At 26.5% G+C, this 14,935-nt stretch overlaps 2 protein-coding genes across 2 annotated transcripts in view; both read right to left on the reverse strand.

The window, feature by feature from the left end:
• The window catches only part of LOC130674775 (echinoderm microtubule-associated protein-like CG42247), a 40,171-nt gene extending 39,385 nt beyond the window's left edge, over positions 1–786 (reverse strand). The window contains exon 1 of the mRNA XM_057480188.1: positions 383–786. The gene's annotated coding sequence lies outside the window, so the exon portion shown is untranslated. The remainder of the gene's footprint in view (positions 1–382) is intronic.
• Positions 787–6,695: 5,909 nt separating this feature from the next.
• Positions 6,696–14,042, reverse strand: LOC130674131 (28S rRNA (cytosine-C(5))-methyltransferase). Its single transcript, XM_057479386.1, has 5 exons — positions 13,815–14,042; positions 11,359–11,620; positions 9,899–10,155; positions 9,702–9,817; positions 6,696–8,054 (listed from the first exon to the last, which is right to left on the reverse strand). Exons 1-5 carry the CDS (start codon positions 13,938–13,940, stop codon positions 6,803–6,805), a joined length of 2,013 nt encoding a protein of 670 aa, XP_057335369.1. The 5' UTR covers positions 13,941–14,042; the 3' UTR covers positions 6,696–6,802.
• Positions 14,043–14,935: the final 893 nt, after the last annotated feature.

Raw genomic sequence — 14,935 nt, forward strand, 5'->3', positions numbered from 1 at the left:
TTCAGTAAATTGATTATAAGTTTTTTTAGAATTCAAACTTTTAGTCTTTCAAATACTAGTAGAAAATCCCCATCATTAGTCAGCCGCAAATTGAAAATACAAGAAATTACTTAACAAAAAAAAACAAAACTGAATATAAAATTCAAAATTTATAATAAATAAATAAAAATATTTGTCAATTTTATTTTTTGAATTTCATGATAATTTTTCTAGTTTTCAATTTTTAAAAAAGAAAAAATTTAATTTTAATGAAAAAAAAATTATTTTGAATCTTAATTTGAATTTAAAAAAAAAATTTCAATTCATTATTTATTTATTTCCATAGATTTTTAATTCGTATTAATGTTAATTAATTATTTCAAAAATAATTAACATAAAATACCACAAATTCACTTTAAAAAAAAAATCACCGTCGCACTAAAAGTTTATTAAACTTCCCACAGTTTTGTATTGTTTATTTAAATTCAAACACTCGTTTAAATAAATGAACCTCCAACTATAGTTTCTTATTTATTTTGATATTCATCAAAAATTAGTAACCGACGAAAAAAAAAAATTAAAAAAAAGTAACATTAAAATTCAAATAATCGAACTGATAAACTATAAAGTCAAGTTTTTACATATTAATGTCACACGCGTCCTTCGACAGTGGCGTCCCGACGTCGAGTGTCGCTCCCTTCGTACTCATTTACCCGCACTTATGTGCTCCGCGAGTTGTAGGCGTCGGCGTGGACTCTACGTGTCAGTGAACTATAATGCAATAGTCCATAGGTCTGTAGTCTAGGATATCCCCAGGTTTCAGTTACCCAGGTCCCCAGGTGACCAAGAGTCCAGATGTTTTGGTATTTTAAATATCGAGGAGGTACCGAAGCTTTTTGCCAGACCTCTACACTAGGATACTACTCTAAAGTGCGACCCCTGTCAGGAACTATGAACTTGTTGCGCGTATACATAACTTTCCTTTTTTTTAAATTTTAAATTTTCTTAGCGGGAAGTTAAAAATTATAATAATCGGAACTCAACAGTTGGCTCAAATAAATTAAATTTACCGGATTATTTATTTAAGAAATAACGAGCGACCTGCAGTCACCACGTGACTAAATTTATAAAATACGCCAAAAAAAAGATTTCTTGCCGTATGTCGATTTGTGCTGAAATCTGCTTTTGTCCACTTTGCAGCATGCAAATTCCCAACCGGAAACTGAATTTTTTTTCAAGCTCACATCTGAGCTTTAAATATCTATCCTTGAGAATTTTCACAGTGCGAATTCCCAGCCATAAAATAAAAAATGGCGCATTTTGAGCTTGTATTTAAGAAAATTAATTTTTAAACTCAATCATCAATCATTGGGAATTCGCAGAGCGCATGTCAAAAAATCAACGATTTATTACTTTAAAAGTTCATAGTTAAATCGTTCTATTGACCTTCAAAACCAGTTGCTCAACATCTTTATGAGAGTGAGGTGTCGAACTGATAAAAGCCCCTCGGAATTTACGAACGCATCGAGTGACTAAGAAAACTGTGGCGTAGGGCAATCGTGCAACGCACTCGCACTTGTTCAGCAAGTACTGGCTCACACACTCTGGTTAAAAAAAATGAAGTTAATAATAGCTGCCAAAAATCAAAGCAATTTAAAAATATTTTTTTATTTCCATTTTTTCCCGCATTTTTTCCCGCCTTCTTGTCTTAGATGTCGCTCTTTTTTTTCAACCGTATACTGGTACGCTAATGCTGTTGCCAGTAAATGACGGAGAGAAAAAATGAAAATGCATGCTGAACATAATTAATATTTATACAAAATGTTAGTACTAGAAAAGAGCAGTTCAAAAAAAATCTCTGCAGAAGAACGAAAGAAGAATAAAATACTGCTGGTGTCGAGAAAGTAAAAAAGACGTGAGTCAAAACTTGCACCGACTCATGTGTGGTATTGGTGGCTGCGAGAAGTACACATCCATGATTTCCCTTGAAAACCATATGAAAGGCTCAGCAAGATTATAATACCCAAGATTATCATAAACTAAGAAAAATGTCAAAATATATGTCAACTTTAATTTTGTTCGAATTTTATATTTAAATCATCTAGGGCGTGTTCAGAAACACCTTCTGGAAGAGAAATATTCAATTCCTGCGTTCAGAAATATCCTCTAGTCGAACCATAGATGCGATTTAACATTACAAAGGTACTAATCACACTCGGATACGTAATTTTTCACCTCCAGAGTGTATTTCTGAACACGCCCCTAGTTATTTTAAAGTTAATGAAAGAAAACAAATCAGTCTTGTTGTAAAGTATTATATTTATTACTTTCTATATATGTAATATTATTACTGAAGATATTGTATCGAGGTATTCATACGTGATAATACTTATTATCATTATGATCAATAAAAATTAAAACAAAAATATTAAAAGAATCATTATCGTGTCAAGAGCAGATTTTAAACGAATCAACAGCACGATGAGCTAAACAAAAAATACTGCTGGAGTTTAAATCTGACAAACTTAATTTTGCTCTGATTTTATATTTAAATCAACTAGTAATTTTAAAATTAATTAATGAAATTCAATCAGCCTCGTTATATCCAATATTATATTGATTTCTTTCAATATAATATTATTATTAACGAAATTATATCGAATCGTTCATACACAATAATGAGTTACAAAAATGTTGAACGCAACAAAAAAAATCATTTCAAAACCAAATAGTTTCAGTTTCAGTTTCAAAATTCTCTTTAGTTCTGATTAGCTTGGATACAAAAAGCTGTTATCTTATTTAAGACTTTTACAAAAATTAATATATAAGTTTCGTTTATATTTTGTTTTATTCTTGTAGTTTGTACTTTTTATTTGTGGAAAAATTTGAAAAAAAAACAATTTATCATTTTTCACACCAAATAGCTTTCAAGTTCAGAATATAAAACCTCTAGAATTTATTTCTTACCATGAACAACCCAAGTGGTTGGGCGCCATCTAGTGGCGAGCACCGAACTACTCCCGTTGCTGTTGTCAATACAGTTTAAGGCGACATAAAAAAATTTTCACGTTTTTCACGAAAATTGCGATTTTTTTTCCAAACAATTAATTTTAAAAACTTGTAACTTTTAAATTACAAGGCTTAAAAAAATTGGATAAAATTATTTGATGGATAGTAAAATGATCTACAAAAAAGTTTCTAATTTTTTGTTTTATTACATGCAACAAAATTTTCGAATGGAACCAAAAAAAATATCGATTTTATTTGACAGTCTAATATATAGGGGAGGGAGGGGCAAAACGGGATACGTAAAGAAATAATAAGTTTTTGGGAACTCAAATACGTTAAATATTTATAGTAAATAGAAAAAATTTTCAACTGCCGTGAAAAAAAAATTAATATAATTTTTATCGACTATCGACTTTTCTCTGTGTTATTATTATTTACTCAGGATAATTAAGTAAAGTTTTCTCAAGTGAACTGGTCATATCCAACGTAATAACAGTACACTTACCTTTGAGTTTCTTTAATGTTTAGCATGTATTTAATATAATAAGGTGATTATCTGTAAGAAAGGGGAATGCAGCGGGTGTAGAAACAAAGCTCGCAAGCGTGAGATAACGGGGTAGTTTCGTGGAAGAAAATTGTGTATCACAAAGAAAGTAAACGTACACAAGTATATGCAAGTACACATATTAAGTAGCATAGGTGTGGAGTTAGGAAGCCTCCAAGTGGCATTAGAAAATTATTACTGAGACTTCAAGTCACGCACTTGACTTCCGTTAATATCCCATATCAACCTATTTTTTTAAATTATCTAAAAATTGATCTAATGATCAAATCGATCTATCATAAAATTAAAAAATTTTTTTACTACACAAATACTTCGAAAATGTTTTTTAAATTCATTAATTATTTAAAAAATTACGAAATTCTTTGATACTGAAATTTGCCATCTAATAATTTTTTGATTTTCTTAAAAAAATTATTTTGAAAAATTGCACCGATAGTTTTTTCAGTTTTCGACATGTGCATATTTTTTTTTTTTTTTTCTTGTGTACTACACAAATACTTCGAAAATTTTTTTAAAATTCATTAATTATTTAGAAAATTCCGAAATTCTTGGATACTGAAAGTTGCCATCTAATAATTTTTTGATTTGTTAAAAAAAATATTTTGAAAAATTGCACCGATAGTTTTTTCAGTTTTCGACATGTGCATATTTTTTTTTTTTCTTGTTTACTACACAAATACTTCAAAAATTTTTTTAAAATTCATTAATTATTTAAAAAATTACGAAATTCTTTGATACTGAAATTTGCCATCTAATAATTTTTTGATTTTCTTAAAAAAATTATTTTGAAAAATTGCACCGATAGTTTTTTCAGTTTTCGACATGTGCATATTTTTTTTTTTTTTTTTTTTTTTGTAATTGAGTTGCCGAAAAAAAATCCAAAAATTTTCAATTGTCTTTTAAATTTTGAATCATAATTATTTTTATTTTTTACTAGAATGCTTTTAAAAAAAATTTTTCTTGAATCTTTTGCGAGGCTGTCGTGTACTCAAACAATATAATTTTTTTCCACTGGTCTCGTCATGCGAATGAGGTTTTAGCGTGTGGACTTGGTCAAACAACGAGTGGGTGAAAGGATACACAAATTATTTGTTTTCTTTTTTTTTTTTAATTAACATTTTTTTTTTAACTTTCCAGAAGTTGAGATTACCGCTCGCAGCGTTATATAATACCCAGTAAAACGTGATATGACGTAGAATGCCGTTAATCGTGTCGTTGTAATAAGAATTTCGTGCTTTCCTGATTGACCTCGTCGGTCAGTTAAGTTGAGTCACTGGGTAACTCGACTACTCGACTACCCACGACTTAATCACAATGAACTTTTCTGTAAGCTCAAACTCTGACCTACTTAACTTATAAATTAATTTACATATTAAATGTATGATATTCTATAAATATTTTATAAAAATAACATAAAGAATAGAAAAAATAAATTTAATAATCGCGTTATGGGATGTAATTAATAAAATTTATTATTATTTTACTCGGATGAGTTTTAACGGTCAAGTGCATGTGACGAGCTCATTTATTTTTTCACTCGACATTTTAAATTTTAAGTCTGATAATTAGACATTAAATCTGTAATAAATTTTATCTACATTATGATTGTTATGTTAATTTACGTAAAAATAGTCTCGAGTCTTAAACGATGCAATGAATAAATTTATAACGATTTGATATAAAAATATCTACAGTCGACTGTCATAAGTCTGCCCGTAATGTCTCTCCCCTTCATCGGCAGGTACTGAGTTCAAACAGCGACTACTTGACCACTTTTTTGAGTTTCGTAGCAGACATCCCGTTATAAGCCTCCGGGAAAATTCGATAAATTATAAACTGACAGAAGGAACAAAATATCAAAATTAATGATGAAAATTTACCATCGATCTTTCGCGGATAATAATTTTATAAATGTTATTTATTGTTGATAATTGTAATGATTAATTACAATTTAAAAGTTTTATTGAGCGTTATGTTGATCAATAACAATTATTATTATTATTACTGTAATTGATTCGTTTATTTGAGAAACCCCATAAGTCAAGAAAACAAAATTTTTCAGGAAACACAAAAAACATTTTTTTGGAAAAACTTGACATTAAAATAATAAATAAATAATTGAATACAATAAAGTTAGCGTCTCTGAAAAAGATTCCAACAAGAAAAATTTAATTTTTTAACTGAAACTGCTTAAAAAAATTATTTAAAGTTGATTGACTTATGGAGTTTCTCAACCAAACGGAAAAAAAGTTATAAAATCATTGTTTTTTTAAATGTTTCCACTCAAATCATTTATTACACTGATAAAATGAAGTATTAAATATGTATTTGAACTCTGAAACTCAGAAATTACAAAAAATTATAATTAATTTAAACATTTTAATTAGTTATATAACAGTCAACAATAAAACAACATTTGAAATTAATTTCCCAAAAAAGCGCGAATTTTAAATAAAAAAAAAAAAAAAGTTATTTCTGTAAAAATAAAACTGCATATGGTTATTTGAGTCATTGACTTATGGGGTTTCTCAATTAAATAAAATTGCTGTCACCCCGTTAATTTTTTTTTAAACGCTAATTTGATGCATATTTTGATTGATTTCTATGGAGAGACATCGAAAGAACCCAAAAATGCAAAAAACCCAATTTCGTAAAAAACATGGCTTATGGGGTTTCTCAAATAAACGATTCAATTAATACGCACGGTAGTGGGAGACTGAAATTTCAAGAAATATTTCCTTTGTCCCCTAGACCAGGCTTATGACGGGAAGTCGATTATATTTAAATTTCTTTTCCCATTGTTTTGTAATTTATCAAAAAATATAATTTTTTAGGGTAGATATGAATACTGACGCAGGTTTAAATACACGAATGTCTTAATGTCTAGAGATATTATAAACAGTTGATAAAAGATATAAACTCACTTTTCTTTAAAATCAATAATTAACTTTCTACGAACAAGCAAAAGATACAAAATTATTTATATTTACATTTGTTAAAAATAATAAATAATTTTTCAATCTGAAACTTATTTTTACAATATTTTTACAATAAGTCATTTATACAACAAATTGTCATTGTTTCTATACAATCATTGAATTTTTCCAATCAAATTTCAATATTTTGATAGATTTTTTTATTTGTTCAAATTCTGGGTCTTGTTTAAAAAATCTTTTTGTTAACAAAATTTATTTTTATTCTCTTTATTATTTACAAAATCATTTGTCAAATGTTACAATTATTTATCACTTAATTTTCTTTTTTTTTCTTCTTGATAACTTTTTCGTTATCAACTTCATTATTGATTTCCATCTCTTTATTTTTTCTCTTCTTCTTTTTCTTAGCACCGATTTCTTCATTATTTTCTTCTCCATTAATTTCCATTTTTTCTTTAGCTTCTCCATTTTTTCTCTTCTTCTTTTCCTTGCTACCGATTTCTTCATTATTTTCTGTTCCATTAATTTCTATTTTTTCTTCAGCTTCTCCATTTTTTCTCTTCTTCTTTTTCTTACCACCGATTTCCTTAATATTTTCTTCTCTATTAATTTCCGACTTTTCTTCAGCTTCTTCATTTTTTCTCTTCTTCTTCTTCTCACCACAAATTTCTCCATCATTTTCTTCTTCATTAACTTCAAACTTTGCTTCAGCCTCCACCTCTACCGCTTCACTCAATAATTTCTTCTTCTTCTTCTTCTTCTTCTTCTTCCGCTCACAATTTTTTTCATCTCCAACATCATTCTTCACCTCCAATTTTTCATCTTCATCCAACGATTTCTTCTTCTCTCCACTCTCATTAATTTTAAATTCTTTCTCTAGTTCCTCAGTCTCTCCCTCAAAATTTTTAAATTTCCTTTTATTTTTTCCTTTCTTCTTTTCCTTATTATCAAATTTTTTACTATCGCTCTCAGTATCCACCCGCTCCTCAACTTTCATTCCAGTCTTGTGTTTTTTAAAATCCGGAAGCGGAACATCAAAATTACGTTCGAAAACAGCAACAAAAAATCCATTGCAATAATCGACATTTTGTCTCGCATACAGGCAATTGTCTTTGCAATTGAACTCAACAGAACTGTAATTAATCCACTCATTGTTCAGTAATTTTTTAACCGGTACCAATTTATAGGCATCGCCGATGTCATTTATAATCTCATCGATAACCATTTCGTTTTCTTCAGCAAAAATTGAACACGTGCTGTAAATAATCCGTTTAACTGACGGAAAATTAGATAACGCGTGACGCAATAAAAATACTTGGAATGATTGCAGACTTTTAAGACGCGATGGCTCGCATATACCAGAAGATTCGTTGAGTTCTGGACGGTCCATCCCCGAACCAGAGCAACTGGGATCTACTAGAATATATTCGATGTCAGGATATTTTGTTGAGTCAATTGTCAATGAGTCGGCATTTATTGTCGTCACGATATTGGCACCGGATGATTGTATCAGATCACAAAGTACTTGATATCTACGCTCGTTTCTTTCAACGGAATATATTTTCCTGAAATTGTGAAAAAATTTTATTGTATATAAATATTTAGGAATTTTTCATATAGAAAAAAGTTTGATTGGTATTTTGTAAATATCTCTGTAAATATTGAGTTTTTGAATAAAATTCAAGAGACCTTTTTTGTAGGGCTTCAAATTCTCTGTAAAAAAGGTATCCTGTAAATTTTTCAAAAACTAAGTAGTTATTGAGATATTTTGAGTTTAAAATTCTGAAGTTAGATACAGAAATTCTGAGTTTAAAATTGACTGGGATTTTTTGAAATTCTTGTGACTGTCGAAGACTAAGAAAAACTTGACAAAGTGAATGTACTTGGACAAATAATTGGTAAAAAATTTATTTATTTTAGTAAATGAGGTTCAAATTTTCCCGCCAAAATTTAAAAGATCAATAAAAACAAGTACGATTGGTTTGTTGTAAATATCTCTGTAAATATCGAGTTTTTAAAAAAATTGTAGGATACCTTTTTTGTAGGGCTTCAAATTCTCTGTAAAAAAGGTGTCTTATACTTTTTTCAAAAACTCAATATCTACTGAAATATTTTGAATTTAAAATTCTAGGAATTAAATATAGAAGTTCGGAATTTAAAATTGTCTGGGATTTCTTGTGACTGTTAAAGACTAAGAAAAATTCGACAAAGTGAATGCGTTTGAACAAAGAATTCATAAAAAATTTATTTATTTTATTAAATGAAATTCAAATTTTCCCGACAAAAATTAAAAGATCAATAAGAAACAGTATGATTGGTTTTTTGTAAATATCTCTGTAAATATCGAGTTTTTAAAAAAATTGTAAGATACCTTTTTTGCAGGGCTTCAAATTCTCTGTAAAAAAGGTTTCTTATACTTTTTTCAAAAACTCAATAGCTACTGAGATATTTTGAATTTAAAATTCTAGGAATTAGATATAGAAGTTCGTAATTTAAAATTGTCTGGGATTTCTTGTGACTGTTAAAGACTAAGAAAAATTTGACAAAGTGAATGCTTTTGGACAAAGAATTCATAAAAAATTTATTTATTTTATAAAATGAAATTCAAATTTTCCCGCCAAAATTTAAAAGATCAGTAAAAAAAAGTATGATTGGTTTTTTTTAAATGTCTGTAAATATCGAGTTTTTGAAAAAAATGCAAGAGACCTTTTTTGTGGGACTTTAAATTCTCTGTGAAAAAGGTATCTTATACTTTTTTCAAAAACTCAATAGTTATTCAGATATTTTGAGTTTAAAATTCCAAGAGGTAGATACAGAAATTCGGAGTGTAAAATTGTCTAGGATTTTTGTAATTCTTGTGACTGTTGGAGACTAAGAAAAATTTGATAGTGAAAGCCTTTCGACGAAGAGTTCATAAAAAATTTATTTATTTTAGTAAATGAAGTTCAAATTTTTCCGCCAAAATTTAAAACATCAATAAAAAAAAGGATAATTGGTTTTTTGTAAATATCTCTGTAAATATCTAGTTTTGGAAAAAAATGCAAGAGACTTTTTTTGTAGGGCTTCAAATTCTCTATAAAAAAGGTCTCTTGTAATTTTTTTAAAAACTCAAAAACTAATGAGATATTTTGAGTTTAAAATTTCCAGAATTGGATTACACTAAAATTATTCATTCATATCCATCTTATTAATTAATAAATTATTATATTTACCCTTCATTTTGCATGATCGCTGCCAAATGGGTTGTCTTCATACCAGGTGCTGCGCACATGTCCAAAACAACTGACCCAGTTGGTGGATTTAATAAATGAGCTGGTAAACAACTCGCCTAAAATAAAATTAATATCATAAATCAATAAACGTAAAATTTCAAAAATTGTTTACTAAATTACAATGACAGGTAAATTACCTTATCCTGAAGGACAATGGCGCCAGATTTATATCCATCATGATCATAAAAATGCGTACCAGCAGCAAAAGCAAATAATTCGCGTAAATGAAAATCTTGAATAAACGAGTAACCGCTTAAACTTTCCAGTGACTCGAGATATGACTGATAATTTTGACTTTTCGGTAATAAAGTAAACCCATCATTTATAAATTCTCTTATTGCGTCATCGACTGTCATCACGAGCGTATTGACTCGTACATAACGTGGCTTACCCACTGAAATAAAATAAAATAATTTTTAATGATCCAGAATTTAACAGGCAATCAAAAATTTTTAATTTTTTTTTTTACCAAAAGAATTGCAAAAAAAAAAAAAAAAAAATGCACATATAGAAAATTTCAAAAACTCTAGGTGGAATTTTTTAAAATTTGTCTATTTTAAAAAATCAAAAAGTTATCGGACGTTGACTAACTTCAGTATCATGATTTTCTGATCCGGAAGTTAACAGGCAATCAAAAATTTTTTGATTCTTTTTTTTGCACTAAATGAATTACAAAAAAAAAAAAACTAAAAAAATGCACTTGTAGAAAATTTAAAAAACTTTATGTGGAATTTTTCAAAATATTTTTTTCTTTTTAAATCCGAAAATTATCAGACGTCGACTAACTTCAGTATCATGATTTTCTGATCCGGAAGTTAACAGGCAATCAAAAATTTTTGTTTCTTTTCTTTTTACCAAATGAATTACAAAAAAAAAAAACTAAAAAAATGCACATGTAGAAAATTTAAAAAACTCCAAGTGGAATTTTTTAAAATATTTTTTTTTTTGAATTTACCGCTTTTAAAAAATTCAAAAATTATCATCGGCTGACTCCAGTATGATTTTAAAATTAAAAAAAATAAATATAAACATCATTTATTACAAATATTAATTTATTTATGATAAATTTAAAAGCCCGTACAATAAATGGAATTTCATATAAATATAATAATATATTTTAAAATTAATCATCTTTATTATGACTATAAATTTCTTGCTGATTTGAATCAACTGAATCTTCTGATTCTTTCGGATCGTCCGGTTCATTCAACGCTTTGTAAACAAATGACGCTATTATTAAATTAACAGTTATTACAGCAGCAATTACTGATATACAATTGCATTCAAAGTCAGTTAATTTATAATGAGTTGTTAGATAATGTTCTGTTCCATAAAATGAAGCGAATGGTAAAGTAAACATTAACACTGTGTAAAAAAATAATGTAAGATATGCATTGAAAGAACTCATTATATATTATTTATATCAACGATAATATGAAGATTTAAAAAATTAATTATTTGCAATGAAGATTTCCGGTTAAAAAAGCGCCAAAATATCTCAGTTTTCAAATGATGCTGATGGTGATCAAGGAAACCGACGTTTTCTGAAAAAATAATAATCATCTTTTAATAATAAACGAATAAAAAATTTTATTACCTTTCGTGAATGGTTTTTTAATATCGGTAGTGTGTTTTAGTTCATCTCGTAATTGATTTTCGTAATTTTTGATTGTCAAAATTGGTTTTGCGTCGGACTGTAAGACTTGTTTTCCCCATATTAGTTCGGTTATTAGGACACGTGCTAACCATTGATCCAATCGTGGTTCTTTTTTCAGTAATTGAGTTTTTTCAAGTAATTGAGTTAATTGAGATGAATGTTGCAGTGTCGTTGCAGCGAGAGCATAAAGTGCTTTTACATTCTAATTTTATTTTAAAATTATATAACATTATAAATTTGAAATATAGATATGTTTAGTGTATATTATATATATTTATTAACATTGAAATCAATAATCATTAACTCGTAGGAAATATGACCATAGAACAATTTATTTATTTGAAATAAGCAAAGGATTTTTACTTCAATTTAAAAATAACAATTAATAATTAATGCTCAAATTTTAATATTACGGTGGAAATATTGATCGTATAAAAAAATTTTTCAAATAAAAGTTGTTCGAAATTTAATTTTATAAAAAAAATGTGTCTTACAATTTTTTTGTAGAACTAATAAGAAAGCCGTAATTTCAATATTAAGATTTCCATAATTATCAAATATTTGAATCATTTATTATGAATCTTAATTTTGTAATTACGGTGAAAATATTGGTCGTAAAAAAAAATCATAAGAGACATTTTTTCCGTAAAATTAAATTTCCTATAACTTTTATTTCAAAACTTTTTTTATAAGACCAGCATTTTCACCGTAATATCAAAAATATGAACCATTCATTTCGAAATTGAGGCAAAAATCTTGTCTCCGGAAATAAGTAAAACATTTCGTCGTTTTTATCTTATTTTATATTAATAATTATGAAATAAGTAAATGACAGATCGTATTTTCAAATGATACTGAAATTAGCCGACGTCTAATAATTTTTGGATTTTTTTAAAAATGACAAATTATAAAAAAAATATTTTAAAAAATTGCGCCTACAGTTTTTTAAATTTTCTACATGTGTATATTTTTAGTTTGTTTTTTTTTTATTTTAAATTGAATTGTTAAAAAAAAAATGTCGACTGTCTGCTAACTTCAGGATAATATTTTGAACTTGGGTTTAAACCAGAATTTATTTATGACTCAAAATACCTTTTATCAAAGTAACAGTAATTATTTTTAGATAAAACGGTATCCGACTTCTTTTATACTCAAAGAACTCTAGAGTAGAGTAAATAATTTTTCTTGGAGACGAATTAGAATTTTGGAAAATACGAAATTTTTAATGGTCATGAAGTAGACTGACAATGAAACACAAAAAAAGAAAGAAAATTAAAAATAAGCACATGTAGAAAATTTAAAAACAGTGAAGGAGAAATTTTTTTTTATATAATTTATTATTTTGAAAAAAATTCAAAAATTATTGGACCTCGACTAAGTATCATAATTTTTAGCCCTCTGTCAAAGTTCTAGAAAATACTAAACTTAATTTGCGTATTATTTTTTTTTTTTTGATTTGTTGAAAAAAAATCCGAAAATTGTTAATTGCCTACTAACCAGAATCATAATAAATGAAATTACGTTCAATTTGTTTGAAATAATTCAATTATTCTCATAGTCCTATTTCCTGCGAGTTAATTATTATAATAATCAATTATTTATTGCCTTTACATTTAATTTTAATTTTTAAAAAATTAATTATCGACTCATTTTTTTTAATATCAAATTTTATAGTAAATTTTAAGTCTCCAATAAATAATAAAAATTTTTTTAAATAAATATTTTGATCAGTTCAGTAATTTTATATGAGTGTGAATGTAGCAGACATCAGACAAATTTAAAATTATTAATAAATAGAGTAAAAAATTAATAAAATAAAATTTAAAAATTAATAAGTGCATTTTTTCGAAATATTACTTTTTTAATTATTTATTTATAATTTTAAATTTGTCTGATGTCTGCTACATTCACACTCATGAATTTTATTTATCAAAAATTTAATTCCCATATAAAATATGAGTGGATGTAACTGACAAGTGACAATTTTTCAAATTTTCAAACCAATAAATAAATTGTAAGTGGAATAAAAATTTAAAAATGCGTATTTAAATAATTCAAAAAATGCGCGCACATTTTTTTAAATTTCATTATTTTAATTAATTTATTCATTTATTTTAAATTTACTAATTGTCTCATATCTGATACATTCACACTCATAAAATTGAAATTTAAAATTCTAATTTTTATATTTTATATCCGGTCTATATATTATATATATTAAAATAATTTATCAGCTCCAAATCTTTTTTTTTTAATTATAAAATTTTTTTTGACAGAAGATTTAAAATTGCAATTAAAATAAATGATTTATTTTTAAAATTTTAAATGTAAAAAAAAAAAAATTAACAAATGTAAAAGCACGTGACAATAAATATATATTATTTACATAACCTTACCGGGTGTTTTCGTTCATAAACTAATTCTTTCAAACTGGCTTTGCGTTCAACTATTTTTTTAACGGTACTAGAGGCCGTTTTATAAAGCCGTGGAACTTTTACCGAATGTATAAATCCCTCAGACATATTTCATTTTTTTAAATTTAATTATATATAATAAATTATTTATGTATTTGTATACCTGTCTAGCCGTCTGATACAAGATTAAATATTCAAGATAAATAAAAAATAATGACGGGAAATTACCAAATCAATGATTTCATAAAATAACAAGAACGTCAACGTACGAAAAATTTTATCATCCTGAAGTTAGCAGACAATTTAGAATTTTCGAATTTTTTTTCAACAATAATTTAAAAAAAAAATAAAAAAATGCACATGTAGAAAATTTCAAAAACTATAGGTGCAATTTTTTAAAACATTTGTTTTTAAATTTAATATTTTTTTTAAAATTATTAATCGGCTAACTTCAGTATCATGATCCTGAAATTAACAGACAAGTTTCGGATTTTTTTTTCAACAAATCAATTACAAAAAAATAGAAACTAAAAAAATGCACATGTAGAAAATTTAAAAAACTATAGGTGCAATTTATTCAAATATTTTTTTTGTCATAATTTATTGTTTTTAAAAAAATTATTGTATCAAACGTCAGCAAACTTCAGCCTCATTCCTAAAGATGAGTGTAAATGTAGCAGACATGCGACAAATTTTTAATTACATCTAAAAAAATTAAATAATCAAAATAATAAAATTTTTAAAAAATGCATGCACAGAATTTTGAATTTTCTAAACATGGATTTTTTTATTTTTATTTTATAAACATTTTAATTTATTATTTCAATGTTTTAAAAATTGTCAGGTGTCCGCTAACTTTACCATCATTTCCTAAAGTTATACGACAATTAACAATTTTGGGATTTTTTTTTCAACAAATTAATTAAAAAAGAAAAAAGTCAAAAAATGCACGTGTAGAAAATTTAAAAAACTACATGTGCAATTTTTTCAAATTTTTTTTTTTATAATTTACTGTCTAAAATAAATTCCAAAAATTATCAGACGTCTGCTAACTTCAGTATCATTAAAATTTTGTGATCCGAAAGTAGCAGACATTAAAAATT

This window comes from Microplitis mediator, chromosome 9 (assembly GCF_029852145.1).
Source record: "Microplitis mediator isolate UGA2020A chromosome 9, iyMicMedi2.1, whole genome shotgun sequence".
Classification (NCBI taxonomy): domain Eukaryota; kingdom Metazoa; phylum Arthropoda; class Insecta; order Hymenoptera; family Braconidae; genus Microplitis; species Microplitis mediator.

Excerpts from the sequence above, each read along its gene's own strand:
- LOC130674131 (XM_057479386.1), bottom strand. The coding sequence starts at position 13,940 with ATGTCTGAGGGATTTATACATTCGGTAAAAGTTCCACGGCTTTATAAA. Across the intron at positions 10,156-11,358 it reads TAAAAAACCATTCACGAAAG|TGGGTAAGCCACGTTATGTA; the intron begins GTAATAAAATTT and ends ATTTTATTTCAG. Across the intron at positions 9,818-9,898 it reads CCATTGTCCTTCAGGATAAG|GCGAGTTGTTTACCAGCTCA; the intron begins GTAATTTACCTG and ends ATTTTATTTTAG.